Below are 19,182 nucleotides of genomic sequence, written 5' to 3'. Positions count from 1 at the left end.
ACAAAATCTGCATTACTAGTGGTTTTTTTTTGCTCTCACCAGACTGACGATACAGCTGAAATTTTCGCTGTTTGATGCCCAAATATAGCCCCTCGATGGTCCTCTGCAGGTCATTTTGGATTGTTGCTCCTTTGTACGACAACAAACAAATTAATGCCCATTTCAGTTTACAATCAGCCTCTTTCCAGATCCCCTGTACTAGAGCAGAGCGATTGATTCTTTAAAATATGCCATTAAATAATTTTTTCAAAGTACCTGAGGTCCACTGCTGAACATCAGACACCCACTGCTGGACTGTGTTTGCTGTAGAGATAACTCAGCGGTGAGTTTCTCCAGGTCCTTTGTTGCCTCTGCAATCCTTTGTACGGTCTGTCGAAAAGAAATGTCCATGTTAACAAATGCTGAGACAATTTAAAAACAAAAATGTTATTATACATATTTGCCTAGTTAGTACCTTGATGTATCTTTTGGCCAATGTCCGGTCAAGGTTTTCTGCCTTTCGCTTGTTCCAGCCACTTGTGCCTGGATTGTTAGCATGTCTGTGCGAACTTGACACACAATGGGTCTCATTCATGAAACATTCGTAAATACACGAGTAAATATGTGAGTGATTTGCGCGTAAAGAGACATTCCCGAAAATTCTTCTCCTGATTCACAAATACTTCGTCAACGTCAGATTTGATAGTAAAATGTGTGTGTGGGTTAATGAATTCCAATCAGTCGTAAATGGGACGCGCGTGCACGCTCATTCTTAATTACCATAAATCCTGCCCATTAAAACCGACTGACAACTATATATGGGCATCATATTATGACACGAAACGGAGGATTTCAACATGTCTTCTCAAAAGCGAATGAAGAAGAGAAATTTCTCAGATGCCGAAATTGAAGTTTTATTATCAGAAGTTCATTCAAAACGCCACATTTTATTTTCAAGCGTACATAGTGGCGTATCAGGTCCTAAAAAAAAAAGGATTTTTTAGGTAATACCTAAATGCTTTAGGTAAAAATGCTTGGCAGCATATTACAGATGCAGTTAATGGAGTTTCATCTGTTAATCGAGCAGTCCCAGAAGTGAAAAGAAAATGGTTCGACATGAAGCTTGACTGCAACACTTGTAACTTGCGGACTATTCAAAAAAAAAGAATAAACAGCTTGAATATAATAAATAAATAATAATAAAAAAAAGACTTGCGGACTTGTGTTCGGTTTGCAGATGCTATTACTGGCTCTCGTAATAAAAGTAAAAAGAAAAAGCGTATGAAATTACTATATATAATATTTTTTCAAAACGCTGTGTAAATATGTACCCGATTACGGTGAATTAAAAGGCAGGCTTATTAATGAGCAAAACGTTCGGATGTTAAACGCACTATTTACGCGTGGCTGGGAGCAGGTGTAGATTTCTTTCGTACCAACTAACATTTGGGAAATACGAACATTTTAATGAATCCGAAAATTTACGCCAGAACCGCTTTACACACGATTTACACAAAAATTCGTTCTGCTCGTGTTTCATGAATGAGACCCAATGTATGTGCAGTAATTTAGGTTCACAGTGAGGACCAAAGGTCAGATACTACATTGATCATTCTCTAATATTGTCACATAAACCTGGAAATAATCATACACTTAATTAACGAGTCAGAAGTTAAATTAAAAAATAGAATCCTGATCAGTGTAAAAGTACTGACTAGACAGTTGTTTTCTAAGGGAGCAACTCTAAAATGCAAAGGCCGAGCATCAGTGTTCAAACCCCTTGGTCTCAATTTGGACACAACTATACATGAAAACCTGTTCATCCTCCTCCCCGATTGTTGTTCCAGCTCCTTCTTGATTGCGTCCCCCCCCCCCCCCCCATTTTAACCGTAACACATTTACATGAATGTTATCATTTGGAAAACAACAAGTAGGGGCAGAGGACAGACAATCATAATGTGTGGTACAAATGGTAAGAAATACATCTAATTGTCATGATTACCTCACACATCCATGAATGCGCTTTTGCATGCATGATGGAGAGAAATGGGCGCATGTTCAGCAAGTCCTCCAACTCTCTGCAGATATGGCCAATATTTGCAGACCACATCAGAGCACAAGAACTGGACGGTCTGTGAAGCTAGCTGTTTCTGGAGATATAATGGGTATGCAAATATTTCTCCACGGAACATATTCAGTCCCTTCAGCAAAACCCCATGACGGCAGACAGCAACTTCAACACCTTCCTCGTCTAGTTTGCTTGCAGACTTGTTGGCGGACTCTCGTGCTGCGGTCCACTGACCCGCACCACATCTCCCTTTTTCCTGGATTCTTAAACAGATGAGGGCAAATACATTTACACAGTTACATTTTATAAAATAAGCTGTAAATCATGGTATTATGGCATTTGATGGAGTAATGCTGCTCTATTATTAAATAAACCAAATAATTTTTACATTTTGGGGAAAAAAACTGGCAAGCATTCATAAAAATGTGAAATTGTGGTGTTACACATGAAGAAATATAAATTTAGCTTACATGTCCAGTTGTTCCATGGATGTAATCGACAAGACAAGTTACCATTCATTCCAATTAAAATAACTGGCTTCCCTTGGAAAAGCTTGTTTGCCCAGTGGAGCAGTCGCAGCAGGGAGGAACGATTGGTAACATGCAATCTAAAAAGCAGAATTAGTTTACATATTAGTGTAAATGAAACAGTGAGGGTGTTGTTTCTATCAAACAAAACTTCATCCAGCATGTTTGTTGGAGTAAACCAGGGTTCGTGTAAAATGTAAAACTGCCTATATGTGAGCCTATGAATGAGGGAGTCTGAAAATGAAAAGGGAAGAAGGCAATGGTAAATCTGGACAATTATCACATAACAAATGAGGAAACAAGTATTAAGGGAAAAAAACCTAAATTTTCAATGGTCAGTGTCTTCAGTTGTGCTGGTAGACGGAGCACAGGAGGGTGTAACGCTTGCTGAAGAAACTGCAAAAATATGAATATCCATTTAGAACTTGCTCAATGAATAATGAATGCAACTACTGATAAAAAAAAAAAGAAAACAACCAGTAACGTTAGCTGATTTTCGCTTTCGTCTCTCCCCAGCTCTACATCTTTTTGGCAGAGGTTGACCATCTTTGTCCTCATCAAGCCAAACACACAGCTTTGTGGATTGTTTTGACCCTCTTTCAGTGTGTCCATGCTGATCCACCTAAATAAACAATTGAGCCACAGAATAAACCTCCACCCACTAAGGTTATCGCCACCTACAAACATCTCATTATAAAACCAATGTTATAATAAATATTACATTGTAAAAATTCAGTCTAACGGTTGTGGTCCTGTACTGTACTGACAGATCTAGAAAACCCTTTCTACGTTAAAAAAAAGAAAGAAAAGAAAGTGAAACGTTTTGACAGAATATTTAATTAAACTCTCACTGGGTCTAACGTGTGAACTCAGCTCAGCACTATAGCTTGCATTTGAATAAAGACATTGAACCAGGTACTGTATTCACTTTGTAGAAGTGCCGGTACTGCGTACTGGTTAGTACCGCCCCACTTCGAGCACTGTCTAGTGTGTGTATCATACCTGAGTGGCATGCTGGTATTGAAAATTATGACTAAGTAAATTATCCATGTGGATTACAGAGCAATATGATTGAAAGTAAACAAACAGAGGTATGAGAAATACAGATGGTGCAGGCTAATAGGTCCTTTAACTCACCTGTTCATAATCACATAATCTTCTGTGGTGCACAGCTGATTGGTTCCTGCTGTATCAGTAGCCAATGAGCTTGCTGCTCAACCTTCAAATACTTGGGCATTTACCTTAGCAGTGCAGTTTTCAGAAACTCTTTACCTCCTCCAGGTCCATCTGTATGGGTAATTCAAGTACGCTATATTGTACAGCAGCAGCATGTCTTACTTGCTCACAGCAGTGTGTTGTGTATGTATTGAGAGTAGCAAATCCCATACTTGCTCTACAGCAGCATTAGTAGAGCTATTCCACCAAGACCAAAAATACAACATTGTCATATCCATTACCAAGCCAATCACTCTGAGAGTTTTCATGACATAACTGTCTTATTAACTATCATAAAATGGGTAAAAGCAAAATTTTTAATTTGTGTCTACTTTATCCCAAATCACAGCTAATTATAAATGAGATAAAAAAATACTTGAATAGTCAGAATAAACATTTGAAATGTACCTTTATTTTTGCTATGATTACAACAGTATGATTATAGACTTCAAACGGCTACAAAACAGCCTTTAGGATTTTGCTAACATTACTTAAAGGGATAGTTCACCCAAAAATGAAATTTCTGTCAGTAATTACTCACCCTCATGTTGTTCCAACCCCGTAAGACTTTTGTTCATCTTCAGAACACAAATGAAGATATTTCTGATTAAATCTGAGAGCTGTCTCACTCCTCCATAGGCTTCTATGTTATTGAAACTTGCCGGCCCAGAAAGTTAGTAAAGACAATGTTTAAAATAGTCCAAGTGACTACAGTGGCTCAACCTTAAGTTTATCAAACAACGAGACTCCAGAATGTAGGCGGTCGTGTGTGATGCTGGCCAATAGTGAGCCTACGTTCTGACGTACAACCCAGAAGCGCTGCGCTGTTACACTACGTGAACTCACTAAGAGCCCCACACAGAAGAAAATCAATAGTTGAATAAAGTTGTTATTTTTGTGGGGTTTTTTTGTGTACAAAAAGTATTCTCGTCTCTTGATAAACTTAAGATCGAGCCACTGTAGTCACTTGAACTATTTTAAACATGGTCTTTTCTAACTTTCTGGGCCGGCAAGTTTCAATAACATAGAAGCCTATGGAGGAGTGAGACAGCTCTTAGATTTAATCAAAAATATCTTCATTTGTGTTCTGAAGATGAACGAAAGTCTTACGGGGTTGGACCAACATGAGGGAGAGTAATCACTGACAGAATTGTCATTTTTGGGTGAACTAACCCTTTAAAAAATAATTAAAAATTAAATCCCAACAAAAGAAGATGGCTCCCAAGAGTCTTTCCACTTGATTCCACTATAACAAAAGAAGAAAAAACAAAAAACAATTCAGGTCAAGTAACTTTTATAAACCTGATTTAGGCACAAACTATACCATTTAAAATGTATTGAATGATGCCAGGATATTGATCTCACAATTCAGTACATACCATGATGTGCAAGGAGCCCATTTTACAAGGACTTCTATGTTCCCCTGTGGTACAAATGGGGGGGGGGGGGGGGGGAAGAGAGAATTGTAGTGTATTAGAGAACAAGTAATTTCCCCCAAAAAAATCTAATATATATATATATATGAAGAGTTCAGATGCAAAAGTGCCATCTGAAATTTTCTTCTAGAATGATAATTTCAGATGGCACTTGGAGGCTTTTGCATTTAACCTATTCATAAATATATATATATATATGCAGAACTGCTATATAGCTGAATTGAACAACTTCATTATTGATGATAAGATTCATAGATAGATATAATAAAATTGAAGTAATGCTGATATGACTTCAGCTGAAAAATTACACTATTGTCTTATTTGGAGTAAACAGAATAAACCGTTTACACCATCGAATCATTATTTTCCTGTTGATCACTGCTTTAAAACAGTCTGTATTTTATACAGCACTATGACAATAAAGATGACTTGTATTCAATCAGTGGAATCAAACTGTTTTTTCCAATGCACAAAAAAATAACACAAATTACAGACCACTTTAGCACATTTAACAGCACATTAAAGGAACACGCCGACTTTTTGGGACTTTAGCTTATCCCCCAGAGTTAGATAAGTCCATACATACCCTTTTCATCTCCATGCGTGCCGTAACTCTGTCTGACGCACCCACCGCTAGCCTAGCTTAGCACAAAGACTGGAGGTAAACGGCTCCAGCTAGCACACTGCTCCCAATAAGTGACAAAATAACACCAACATTTTCCTATTTACATGTTGTGATTTGTATAGTCACAGCGTGTACAAATAACAAGGTCACATGAGTATACATACTGGGAACTATATTCTCAGAAGGCGAAGCACTGCTACTTGGGCAGAGTGATAACTCAACCCCCAACTCTGAGCTAACTCTCTGCTCCTCACCACGAGGATTCTCAGGTGCTGCGAGCAAATCACTCCGCCCAAGTAGCAGTGCTTCGCCTTCTGAGAATATAGTTCCCAGTATGTATACGGTTAGAAGATGGCTGTGTCTCATGTGACCTTGTTATTTGTACACACTGTGACTATACAAATCACAACATGTAAATAGGAAAATGTTGGCGCTATTTTGTCATTTATTGGGAGCAGTATGCTAGCTGGAGCCGTTTACCTCCAGTCTTTGTGCTAAGCTAGGCTATCGGTGGGTGTACCAGACAGAGTTACGGCACACACGTAGATGAAAAGGGTATGTATTAGGGCTGTCACTTTTGAGAAAAAAATCATTCGAACGGACATCGAATATCAAGCAATGTATTCGAATATATGCGAATATCTACGAGTAAAATTAAGTTAACGAACAACCTCGATCCATCAGGAAACGCCACATGGTCGCTGAATTTCACTGCGCTTCATGAAGAGTTTTTCTTTTGATAACCAATAATTCTTTATATTTGAAAGCCGATAAACGATATATATCAGCCGATAAATTTAAATCCAAGTTTTTAGATAATTTTCGAGAGCCTGGCTACAAAAACAAAAGCCTCACCAATAAAAGCCATGTCCCGAGCACACAATTATAATGATGTTCTCATAATTTTATGTAGCCTATATGACAGACTTGTGCTGCACATGTTGTACTAAACTAAGTTTTCTTTTTCTTGAAGGAATTCCAATCATATTTTAAGCATTATAAAACCATAATGGTGAACAGTGTGCATCTGAAGTGTTTCAGCTTAAGGAAACATACATAATTTATAGGCTTTAACATATCGACCAATTTTTTTTTTGTATTGGGCCGATAACAATAAAATTAAAATGATCATATATCGGCCGATATCTCGTGCATCCCTAGTTTTCACTTACTTTTTTCATTCTCTTTTTTAAAATTTTTTGGAATGGGAAGCTGTTGTTCTCCAGCTGTTCGAAGCATTCGGCACATTTGTCTGTGTTTAAAAGAAGAAGAAAAAAGAACAGCCTCAACCATCTCATTACAGTCAGAGAGCAGTCAAGATTGCAGAGCCAGGGCTAAGGCATATCTGAAGCAACTGTAGACTTCCATAATTTTGCTCAGTTTAAAATACAATATTTTATTTAAAAAAAAAATTGACCTTTAATACAAGTTGTATAGTTGTATACAACTAACATTTTTTCAAATATAGAATCTTTGCCTTAGATGTACTTCACCTTTATGCATCTGGTCTTTTTTTCTTTTTTTAGTTGGCTCTGGGAATGAAAGATTATATTGTTAAAAAAATATGGGAAGAGAAATTTCACACTGATAACTAATTGTTTAAAAGCTTTATGCATAATTTTACCTTTTTTTTTTTTGGTGGCACTTGATGATTTACGCTTGTGGGACTGAAGTGTGGAGGCCACTGGTTGTGGGTCTCTCAGTGTTCCTTCAGCAGTGATGGGCTGGTCTCTCAGTGTTCCTTCAGCAGTGATGGGCTGGTCCCTCAGTGGTTCTTCAGCAGTGATGGGCTGGTCCCTCAGTGTTCCTTCAGCAGTGATGGGCTGGTCTCTCAGTGGTTCTTCAGCAGTGATGGGCTGGTCTCTCAGTGTTCCTTCAGCAGTGATGGGCTGGTCCCTCAGTGGTTCTTCAGCAGTGATGGGCTGGTCTCTCAGTGGTTCTTCAGCAGTGATGGGCTGGTCCCTCAGTGTTCCTTCAGCAGTGATGGGCTGGTCTCTCAGTGGTTCTTCAGCAGTGATGGGCTGGTCTCTCAGTGTTCCTTCAGCAGTGATGGGCTGGTCCCTCAGTGGTTCTTCAGCAGTGATGGGCTGGTCCCTCAGTGTTCCTTCAGCAGTGATGGGCTGGTCCCTCAGTGGTTCTTCAGCAGTGGGCTGGTCTCTCAGTGGTTCTTCAGCAGTGATGGGCTGGTCTCTCAGTGGTTCTTCAGCAGTGATGGGCTGGTCTCTCAGTGGTTCTTCAGCAGTGATGGGCTGGTCTCTCAGTGGTTCTTCAGCAGTGATGGGCTGGTCCCTCAGTGGTTCTTCAGCAGTGATGGGCTGGTCTCTCAGTGGTTCTTCAGCAGTGATGGGCTGGTCTCTCAGTGGTTCTTCAGCAGTGATGGGCTGGTCTCTCAGTGGTTCTTCAGCAGTGATGGGCTGGTCTCTCAGTGGTTCTTCAGCAGTGATGGGCTGGTCTCTCAGTGGTTCTTCAGCAGTGATGGGCTGGTCTCTCAGTGGTTCTTCAGCAGTGATGGGCTGGTCTCTCAGTGGTTCTTCAGCAGTGATGGGCTGGTCTCTCAGTGTTCCTTCAGCAGTGATGGGCTGGTCCCTCAGTGTTCCTTCAGCAGTGATGGGCTGGTCTCTCAGTGGTTCTTCAGCAGTGATGGGCTGGTCTCTCAGTGTTCCTTCAGCAGTGATGGGCTGGTCTCTCAGTGTTCCTTCAGCAGTGATGGGCTGGTCTCTCAGTGTTCCTTCAGCAGTGATGGGCTGGTCTCTCAGTGTTCCTTCAGCAGTGATGGGCTGGTCCCTCAGTGTTCCTTCAGCAGTGATGGGCTGGTCCCTCAGTGGTTCTTCAGCAGTGATGGGCTGGTCTCTCAGTGTTCCTTCAGCAGTGATGGGCTGGTCTCTCAGTGTTCCTTCAGCAGTGATGGGCTGGTCTCTCAGTGGTTCTTCAGCAGTGATGGGCTGGTCTCTCAGTGGTTCTTCAGCAGTGATGGGCTGGTCTCTCAGTGTTCCTTCAGCAGTGATGGGCTGGTCCCTCAGTGGTTCTTCAGCAGTGATGGGCTGGTCCCTCAGTGTTCCTTCAGCAGTGATGGGCTGGTCCCTCAGTGGTTCTTCAGCAGTGATGGGCTGGTCTCTCAGTGTTCCTTCAGCAGTGATGGGCTGGTCTCTCAGTGTTCCTTCAGCAGTGATGGGCTGGTCTCTCAGTGGTTCTTCAGCAGTGATGGGCTGGTCTCTCAGTGTTCCTTCAGCAGTGATGGACTGGTCTCTCAGTGTTCCTTCAGCAGTGATGGGCTGGTCCCTCAGTGTTCCTTCAGCAGTGATGGGCTGGTCCCTCAGTGTTCCTTCAGCAGTGATGGGCTGGTCCCTCAGTGTTCCTTCAGCAGTGATGGGCTGGTCTCTCAGTGTTCCTTCAGCAGTGATGGGCTGGTCCCTCAGTGTTCCTTCAGCAGTGATGGGCTGGTCCCTCAGTGTTCCTTCAGCAGTGATGGGCTGGTCTCTCAGTGTTCCTTCAGCAGTGATGGGCTGGTCTCTCAGTGGTTCTTCAGCAGTGATGGGCTGGTCCCTCAGTGTTCCTTCAGCAGTGATGGGCTGGTCCCTCAGTGTTCCTTCAGCAGTGATGGGCTGGTCCCTCAGTGTTCCTTCAGCAGTGATGGGCTGGTCCCTCAGTGTTCCTTCAGCAGTGATGGGCTGGTCCCTCAGTGTTCCTTCAGCAGTGATGGGCTGGTCCCTCAGTGTTCCTTCAGCAGTGATGGGCTGGTCCCTCAGTGTTCCTTCAGCAGTGATGGGCTGGTCTCTCAGTGTTCCTTCAGCAGTGATGGGCTGGTCCCTCAGTGTTCCTTCAGCAGTGATGGGCTGGTCCCTCAGTGTTCCTTCAGCAGTGATGGGCTGGTCTCTCAGTGTTCCTTCAGCAGTGATGGGCTGGTCTCTCAGTGTTCCTTCAGCAGTGATGGGCTGGTCCCTCAGTGTTCCTTCAGCAGTGATGGGCTGGTCCCTCAGTGTTCCTTCAGCAGTGATGGGCTGGTCCCTCAGTGTTCCTTCAGCAGTGATGGGCTGGTCCCTCAGTGTTCCTTCAGCAGTGATGGGCTGGTCCCTCAGTGTTCCTTCAGCAGTGATGGGCTGGTCTCTCAGTGTTCCTTCAGCAGTGATGGGCTGGTCCCTCAGTGTTCCTTCAGCAGTGATGGGCTGGTCCCTCAGTGTTCCTTCAGCAGTGATGGGCTGGTCTCTCAGTGTTCCTTCAGCAGTGATGGGCTGGTCCCTCAGTGTTCCTTCAGCAGTGATGGGCTGGTCCCTCAGTGTTCCTTCAGCAGTGATGGGCTGGTCCCTCAGTGTTCCTTCAGCAGTGATGGGCTGGTCCCTCAGTGTTCCTTCAGCAGTGATGGGCTGGTCCCTCAGTGTTCCTTCAGCAGTGATGGGCTGGTCTCTCAGTGTTCCTTCCCTGGTGGTCTAGTGGTTAGTCCCTGGTGGTCTAGTGGTTAGGATTCGGCGCTCTCACCGCCGCGGCCCGGGTTCGATTCCCGGTCAGGGAATGAGCTTTGGGGCAGTCATGGCCTAGTGGTTAGGGAGTTGGACTGGTAACCCAAAGGTTGCTGGTTCGATTCCAGAACTGGTGGGAAATGACTGAGGTGCCCTTGAGCAAGGCACCTAACCCCTAATCGCTCCCCGGGCGCCACACAAAAGGCTGCCCGCTGCTCTGGGTGTGTATCCACGTTTGCAGTGTGTGTGTGTTAACTACTCACTACTCTGCTCCTAATGTGTGTGCATTAACTTGGATGGGTTAAATGCAGAGGTCAAATTCCAAGTATGGGTTACCATACTTGGCCGTCACGTGTCACTTTCACTTCACTTTCACTTCAGTGATGGGCTGGTCTCTCAGTGTTCCTTCAGCAGTGATGGGCTGGTCCCTCAGTGTTCCTTCAGCAGTGATGGGCTGGTCCCTCAGTGTTCCTTCAGCAGTGATGGGCTGGTCTCTCAGTGGTTCTTCAGCAGTGATGGGCTGGTCTCTCAGTGGTTCTTCAGCAGTGATGGGCTGGTCTCTCAGTGTTCCTTCAGCAGTGATGGGCTGGTCCCTCAGTGTTCCTTCAGCAGTGATGGGCTGGTCTCTCAGTGTTCCTTCAGCAGTGATGGGCTGGTCCCTCAGTGTTCCTTCAGCAGTGATGGGCTGGTCTCTCAGTGGTTCTTCAGCAGTGATGAGCTGGTCTCTCAGTGGTTCTTCAGCAGTGATGAGCTGGTCTCTCAGTGGTTCTTCAGCAGTGATGAGCTGGTCTCTCAGTGGTTCTTCAGCAGTGATGGGCTGGTCTCTCAGTGGTTCTTCATCAGCGGTACTGGTGGTCAATTCAGTATCTGGGGCAGTCCCCTTCTTCTCTCTCTGAAAATGAACTTTAGGACGACAACAAATTTTTAAATTAATAGCAATAACAAAAATGTATACAGGGATTATTATATCAGTGTTTAGATTAAGAAATTATAACTGGTATGGATCTTTTGTAAAAAGTGATACATTGCCCAACCTAGTGCACACTTACAAATAAACAAAAACTCTACAATAAATGGCTGTAGGTATTATACAGTTATTTAAATGTAATGCAAGAAATAGCTGGAAAATATAAGAAAACAAACTTTTTAACACTGCTTCATAGACAGCCTTCAACCTCTGGAGGAGATCATCATCTAAGACATGACCATCACCTAAAATGGCATCAGCCACAATTGTATAGTCACTGTTCTTCCCAAGAAGCAGAATGGGATGGAGATTGAGGGCAGCCAACTTGTCAAGCTGGGGAAAAAAATGCATTTAACAACTTTATACACAATATTTAATGGTAACACATTACAATAAGGTTTGTTAACATTAGTTAACATTTAAACTTAGTTAACATTAATGTTAACATTTAAACTAAGGTATATTAACATTAGTTAACTACATTAGTTAACGTCAACTAATAACGAACTGCACGTATACAGCATTTACTAATCTTTGTTAATTTCAACATTTAGCCTACTAATGCTTAATTAAAATCTTGTTAAAATTAGTTAATGCACTGTGAACTAACATGAACAAAAAATTAACAGCTCTATTTTTATTAACTAACGTTAACAAATATGAAAAATACAGAAACAAATGTATTGCTCATGGTTAGTTCATGTTAGTAAATACATTAAATTAACTAATGTTAACTAATGAACCTTATTGTAAAGTGTTACCAATTCAATAATAAATAAGTTTGCTTAAAATGGATACATCAATCTAAAGAGAAAAGACACTGGTCATTATCCATGAAAAATAGGGAAGAACTTTTTTTTTTTATGTAAACTTTTACATTCAATGAAATGGTTCAATTATTTCAACGGAAATTCCCCCTTCTTGTGTTTCATGAGCAATATCCACTGTCTCCATTACAAAATGTTACTTATAACATTTAAAATTTCACTGACACGTAACATCTTACATATTAATAACATAATAAAAAATATTGATTTTATAAAAATTATATTCAACTAAATTACTAAGTAATAAGGTGTCACTTATCATTACAAACCTGCAGTTAAACACTTACCAAAAAATAACTGCTGTTAATAACTACAGTCCTGTTGCAGTTTTTTTGTATGGAAGCAGCCCAATCAGATTTCATTAATTTAAAAAGTTTTTCCTTGTATGGTTGGCAAGTTTTGCATTCAGGGCAAATTTTGAAGGCCACATTGATAGTGGCCTTACAACTTGGGCATGTCTTTTTGGTGCTCCCGGGCATTCCTGGAAAGAAAAAAAGAGCAAGATTAGAAATAATATGTCTAGTGTCTGTAATAAATAAATATATAAATGCTATCTTATATCTTATATATATATACAGTATATATACTGTGCAAAAGTCGTAGGCATGTTAATACACCAACCCAGCAATTTATATCTTTTGCTGTAGTGTGTCAGTAGGAAATATCAGTTTACATTTCCAAACATTCTTTTTGCCATTAATTATACTAATCCAGTGAGATTTGTGTATGCATGAGGTGTCTGACAACAGCCAGTATGATCTGATCTCACCATCATCGAGTCCGTCTGTGATTACATAAAGAAACAGAAAAAACTGAGACAAACTAAATCCAGAAGAACTGCGGGAACGTCTCCAAGACGCTTGAAGAAACCTTCCTGCAAAGCTACAGTACTGTGAAAAGTACTGGCACCTCTGTTAAAATGCTGTAAAGTGAGAATGCTTTCAAAAATAAAATCACAAATGGAATTTATTTATGATTTAATTTCTATTAACTAATTTAAATCAATATATGGTGTAACGACCCTTTGCGTTTAAAACGGCTTTTGTCCAGGTAACGTACACTTGCATAGTTTTTCAGGTAGCTTTGCAGGAAGGTTTCTTCAAGCATCTTGGAGACGTTCCCGCAGATCTTCTGGATTTAGTCTGTCTCAGTTTCTTCTGTTTCTTCGTGTAATCACAGACGGACTTGCTGATGGTGAGATCAGATCAGACCGGCTGTTGTCAGACTCCTTGTGCATACACAAATCTCACTGGATTATAACAATTAATGGCAAAAAGAATGTTTGGAAATGTAAACTGATATTTCCTACTGACACACTACAGCAAAAGATATAAATAACTGACTTAAAACCATTTTTTTGTGTTATATTAACATGGCTAAGACTTTTGCACAGTACTGTATATATATTTATAAAGACTATCCTACTTCCTATTGTTTATATTAAGTAAACTAATTAAGTAAAAACAATAATAATTCCAATATTCTGATCATCTGTAGGCCTATATGTTGTAATATTTACATTATTGTTACATCGTTGTTGTTTTGAAAATACAAACTAGAAATGGTAGAGGGGGTGGTAGTTACCGTGCTAACCCAAAGCTGTCTGCTAACATGTAACCTTGATATATGGACAATAAACATATCTGTTATCTTTCATGTATTTGATGTCACTAAGACATCTTTATTATGGACATGTGCTTATTGTTTTCGAAACCCGTCTTGTCCGGGTTATAGCCTAAATAAGTTAATAAAATGTAGAGTTAAAATTACTCACGTGCAGATTGAAGAGACGATTGTGAAGTTGTGAACGTTATTACCTATACCTACGCAACTACTAGCGACAAGATGTTTTCCCGCCCCATTCAGCCTGAACTGTGACGTCAAACGAATTCTTTTTCACGTATTGCGCTTTAGAACCCCTTCAAATATTCGCTAAAAACTTCACAACAACTATTGCAGGCTTCACAAGTTTCAAGACACTAATGATAAATATGTAGGCTACAATATTGTTATGAGTTTTCTTTTTTAGAATCTTTATTTTTTAAATAGTTATAAACACAAGTCAAGTATGACAGACCAAATTATGGTCGTCAATACAATAACCCATAGATAGCCATATATAACGATATAACATTATGATAATTGTTATAATCATTTTCATTTACTAAAAAGGCTACGTTACAGAATAAAAGTACCTTCTTGACCACGTTGTTTCTTCCACAAATCCAGATCTCCGACGCAAGATCATCATTCTAATTCGCTTACAACCATACACATTGATTAACAGATTTAAAACGCTTAATTATACTGAATAATTCTCAAAATCAAATTTAGTGGCTTGCACTTGAAACTGCCCTATATTTGCTATATCAAATACATTTGACAGTTGTCTTTTGTCTGGCCCTTAATGAAAAACTTTTTTGGGGGGCAGCATTGGGAGAAATGACGTAGAATGATACTCAAATAAACTTTATTTTAAATATGAATAAGCCAATGCTTTTATTTTGTTAAAATGACTGGACTCAATATGTTATAGATTAAATTGCTCTATTAACCTGAAATGTAGAATCAATCAAATGCAAGAACAAATGAAACACACATTTCCACAAGAAATGGCTTTTAATAAATGAAAAAAAAAAAGAAAGAAAAACACAAATTTAAAAACGTTAACATTCAAAAACTTTATTCATAGTGTGGTTATTGACAACATAAATTACAATTACACATATACAACTTATTTCTTATTTTTATGGTATGGTTTCTGGTAATTCAGTGTCATATCAGTTGTGCACTGAAAAAAAAAATATTTAAACATAATTTATCATTTAAAAAATAAGCATTTCATTTATTATGCCTAGATGGTAGGCATTACACGAGAGAAATGTCCAAAATGTGCACTAATGGGAGAGAAGCAAGCTTACTGAAAACAAAAGAACAGATCAATTGAGATTATGGGGTCAATATAACATTTTATGTACCAGGGTTAATTGAAGCTGGGAGTCCACTGCCCACTCGTAAACTTGCTGTACGTTTCACCGAGTACATAACAATCACCTGACTGAAACGTAAAGTCGTAACGTTCAGGCAAAATTCGTTCTAAATGCTTTCGATATCTTATTATATATTCGGCTTACAGTTAACTCATAACTTACTCGGTAGACACCAGAGACACATAGCTATACAAATTAATAAAATTGGGCTCGCCGTTCAAAAATAGTTTGCCAACTAGTTTTGTGGGGTTTGGTACATAATCAACACGGCCATTATTGCGCGATTCCCTGCCGTTCAATTTCAGTAAAACACAGAAAACTAAAACATACAAATGCATTTTTTTTTTTTGAATTAATTGTTCCATTTGCGAGGCAATGCCATACTCTTTCGGTAAACACGTAAGTTACCTCGGCGACTCTTTCGGTAAACACGTAAGTTAAGTTACCTCGGCGAAGTGCGATCCAGAGCCTATGCTCATCGGACGTCTATCCTCAGTCACGCAGCCAATTGGCTTCTCAGAAGAGTGTAAATAATTCCTAATTGATATTAAAATGAATGTGTCTACGTCGGAGTCCTCACATATTGGAGAGTGTCGCTTTTATAACCTTTAATAAACACGCATCTGGAGCAGAGAATAATTGATACCACTTAGCGCCTCCAGTGGACATTTCACCCGAAAAGTGCAGTGAAACGTACCTGGAGGTACGTTTTTCAGGTTTTGCAAAAATGTAGCCAGAGTAACGTATTTCCAATGAGCCTGGGTTGCAAATACATCGGTTATGTCCGTGCTGCTGTCAACGCAACGCGTGCGATTAATGTTTTTCAGTTTAACACTTTAAAAATATTTAATGCAATTAAAGCAGCATTTTTTTTCTGTCATCCTTTGGCAAGCGTTACATTATATAATCACGTTCTTCTTCATGCAAATGCTTTTAAACCATGCAAGAGAGAAAATACAAAAGAGAATGCGCTGTCTGTGATGCTGACACGACGCGCGCCAGACTCGACTTCTCTTTCGCGCTTTCGCTTTGAGTATCCTCATGAGAGCAGTCTTAAATTAGTTAAATAAAGTCTTAAATGAACGTTAAGAGTTGTGAGAAAATGGGACGCGTGTGGGATCCACATGTGACAGTGCAGCAGTGACATCAGAATCAAATAACACTTCATTCATAAAAATATGCCATTAAACAATTATTTGAAATATACTGTCTTTATGATGTTTCTACATTAATTTGGAGATTTACTGTGAAATTATTAGGCTACATAAAATATAGTAAAAACAAGCTATCTTGTGCAATTAAAACAAAATTATCCCAATAATTATCACATTATCCCAATTATTATCCCAATAATTATCCCATACACTGAGTGAGCAAACATTTAGGTGAGATTTGCAATGGTAATTGAGCAATGTTTAAATATGAATAAAAAGCCTTAATTGAATATGTCATTATGTAAAGTGATCTCTTCAGAAGAAAGTAATGATTTCTTAGATTTTAAATGGATGGACAAAAAAAAAAAAAAAAAAAAAAAAAAAAAAATTATATATATATATCTATATATCTATGACAGTAGGCCTATAAGTTCTTCCCTGTGGTATTGAAAATTGATACATTCATTTATTTATTTATTTATTTATTGCTCAAGTCATACATAAATGTTTCATTCATTCATTCATTCGTAACATGCATGAACGAAGAAAAAAAAAAGGAACAGGAAGAAGAAAATCTTATGGTACCTGTCATTTATTTGTGCACATCAAAAATAAAATTAAAAAACCCCAGCACATTTCAAGGTATAGTAGTATCAAAGTAGTATCGTGACAACATTAGTGTAGGGTGCCACACATTTTTTTTTTTAATTTCAAAGGGTGCCTTGACTGAAAAAAGGTTGGGAAAAACTGATATAGACAGTAGAACATAGTTAAAAGTTAAACAGGCTCTTTGATGAATAGCAGTTATTGAGTAAAGTAGAGAAGGCCCTATAAACAAGGTTGTAAGTTTTGTTTGTTCAAAACTGTAACATTCGTTTGTTCGTTGTGTCAAGTTGCAGTTTGGTTAAGGTCACCTTTTTATGAGTAATAACCTGTCAATTAATTTTACCGTTGTAGCACTGAAATAACAATATTCTATATATTATTGTACAGCGCTGTACTGTATTATTTTTTTTTACAATAGTATACTGTTGTTTAAGATCACAATGGAAGGACTATAGAATAACAGTAAATTACCGTCCGCTACAGCCACCAGTATCATACTCTAATTTTATGTTTTTTTATTATTTAATTTTATGAATTTATTTTTCGTGTATTGATTTTACAGTGTTGCTGTTGAACAGTGTTACTAGAATTGGGGCGGACAGCTTGGTCAAGTAGAAAGATGAGTATGAACAATGAAGAGTCAGGGTCAAGATTGCAATCAATCAATTAAATGTATTGAAGACAAGTTGTTCTTTAAAGTTCCAAAATGCATACAGTAGAACAAAGAAACTAAAAATTGTAGGCATATGCAAAATCAATTTATCTCTAATCGATGATAGCGATAAGTTACAAGCACAGGGAATTCTAGACTCTTTTCAATCATAAGTAGGTCTCAAAGTCACGTGTCTATATAGCCTTAAACAATTCTCTACAAGAAGGTTATGAATAAGTACAAAGAAAGGTAGTATCTTCCCATCACAATGTTGAGTGTCATCAGGACCTCGTTGAAATATAGGCCCTCAAACATCTGCTAAGAAACTTTGGCGCAACATGGCAAGAAAACATTGGACTCAAACAGAACACAGTTCAACTAGTAATAGTTATACAAAGCTTCTACTTATAATTCAATCCAAGCATATCATATTAAGTGATTAATGGGTGCTAACATTTTAAACGTGAACCTATAACCCATGCATAGCTTTCCTCTCACCCCTAAGACACACATATTACCCACATATTACATATTACACACATATTATGCTGCTTGTACAAGCATAAGACAAGAACACACGAGAATCAGTATGAGCAAAACTTAAATGAAAAACTGTCTAAAATGTGATTCTTGATTACCTTTGATTAAATGATTGATTATAAAATGATCATTGCATGAAGTGCAACACATATGCATATTCTCAGGATGCCGGGTTAACAAGCAAACACTGTTCCTGCTTTCCTGGCGTGGGCCACCACACCCTCAGTCACCTCAGACAATACACACATACTGTTTGTACAAGAATTAAAATACATTATAATTAGGGATAATACATAAATAATCATTTTCAATGTTTAATTATTTGCATTCTTTTTTTTTTTTTAGATATGGCAGTTGTATCTTTTTCAGCCAGACTGACTCTTTATTTAGTGCCATCCAGTACTTGTTTGATCTCACCCATCTCAGTTTCAGCAGGATGAGTCAGTTTGGGTTCTCTGTCTGGATGGATGTCTTGTTGATGCTGGGGATCTTTGGTTAGTTGCAGGTTGGTGCGCGGATGTAGTCAGAGGTTTCAGGTAGAATGTGTGTGAGTCTATGGTGTCGTCCTGGTAAACGGGGTTCTCACAAGTAAAGTTGTGTATGAGGTGGAGGTTCTCATCTTTGTCCTGGCGGAGGTGAGGGGTTCCATGTTCAATGTCTTTTGATTGCGTTTTGACCTTGTCGTTGTTTAGATGCGCATGGTCATAATGGTCTGTGGTGAGTTAGCACACTGGGCAGAAGAGCACATCTTCTGGAGATCTCAGCTTTGACTCTGTGGATGGTCTCTGGGTGGAAGTCTTCAGCAGGAAGAAGAAATGATGATCTCTCTCTCTCTTTCTCTCTCTCTCTCTCTCTCTCTCTCTCTCTCTTTCTTTTTCTTTTTCTTTTTCTTTTTCTTTTTCTTTTTCTTTTTTTTTAATTATTCATTTCAAATTTGCTGAGCTGTTTGCTCAATCATTCCTCTTAATTCATCAAAGGTCTGATTTTCAAAGGTTGTTAGCACTGGTCGTGCTCCCTGCAGCATTACAGTTCCAGTACGGTAAAGATTAACTGTTAGGTGCTTTTTCACTGGGTTCTCTGAGTTCGCTATGACCAGTTGCAAGGCATCTTGAATGGTATTTCTTGTAACCCTTCCTTCATAA

The 19,182-nt window shown here is 39.3% G+C and overlaps 1 protein-coding gene across 1 annotated transcript in view; it reads right to left on the bottom strand.

The window, feature by feature from the left end:
- LOC307171798 (uncharacterized protein) overlaps positions 1 to 390 on the bottom strand; it is a gene marked incomplete at its 5' end in the record, with an annotated part of 2,183 nt that extends 1,793 nt beyond the window's left edge. The window contains 2 exons of the mRNA XM_079893647.1: positions 40 to 129; positions 288 to 390. Of these exons, the coding sequence (XP_079749773.1) occupies positions 40 to 129; positions 288 to 390 (193 nt within the window). The remainder of the gene's footprint in view (positions 1 to 39; positions 130 to 287) is intronic.
- Positions 391 to 19,182: the final 18,792 nt, after the last annotated feature.

This window comes from Squalius cephalus (assembly GCF_949319135.1).
Source record: "Squalius cephalus genome assembly, chromosome: 1".
NCBI classification, from domain to species: domain Eukaryota; kingdom Metazoa; phylum Chordata; class Actinopteri; order Cypriniformes; family Leuciscidae; genus Squalius; species Squalius cephalus.
This window is presented reverse-complemented; position numbering and strand designations above follow the sequence as displayed.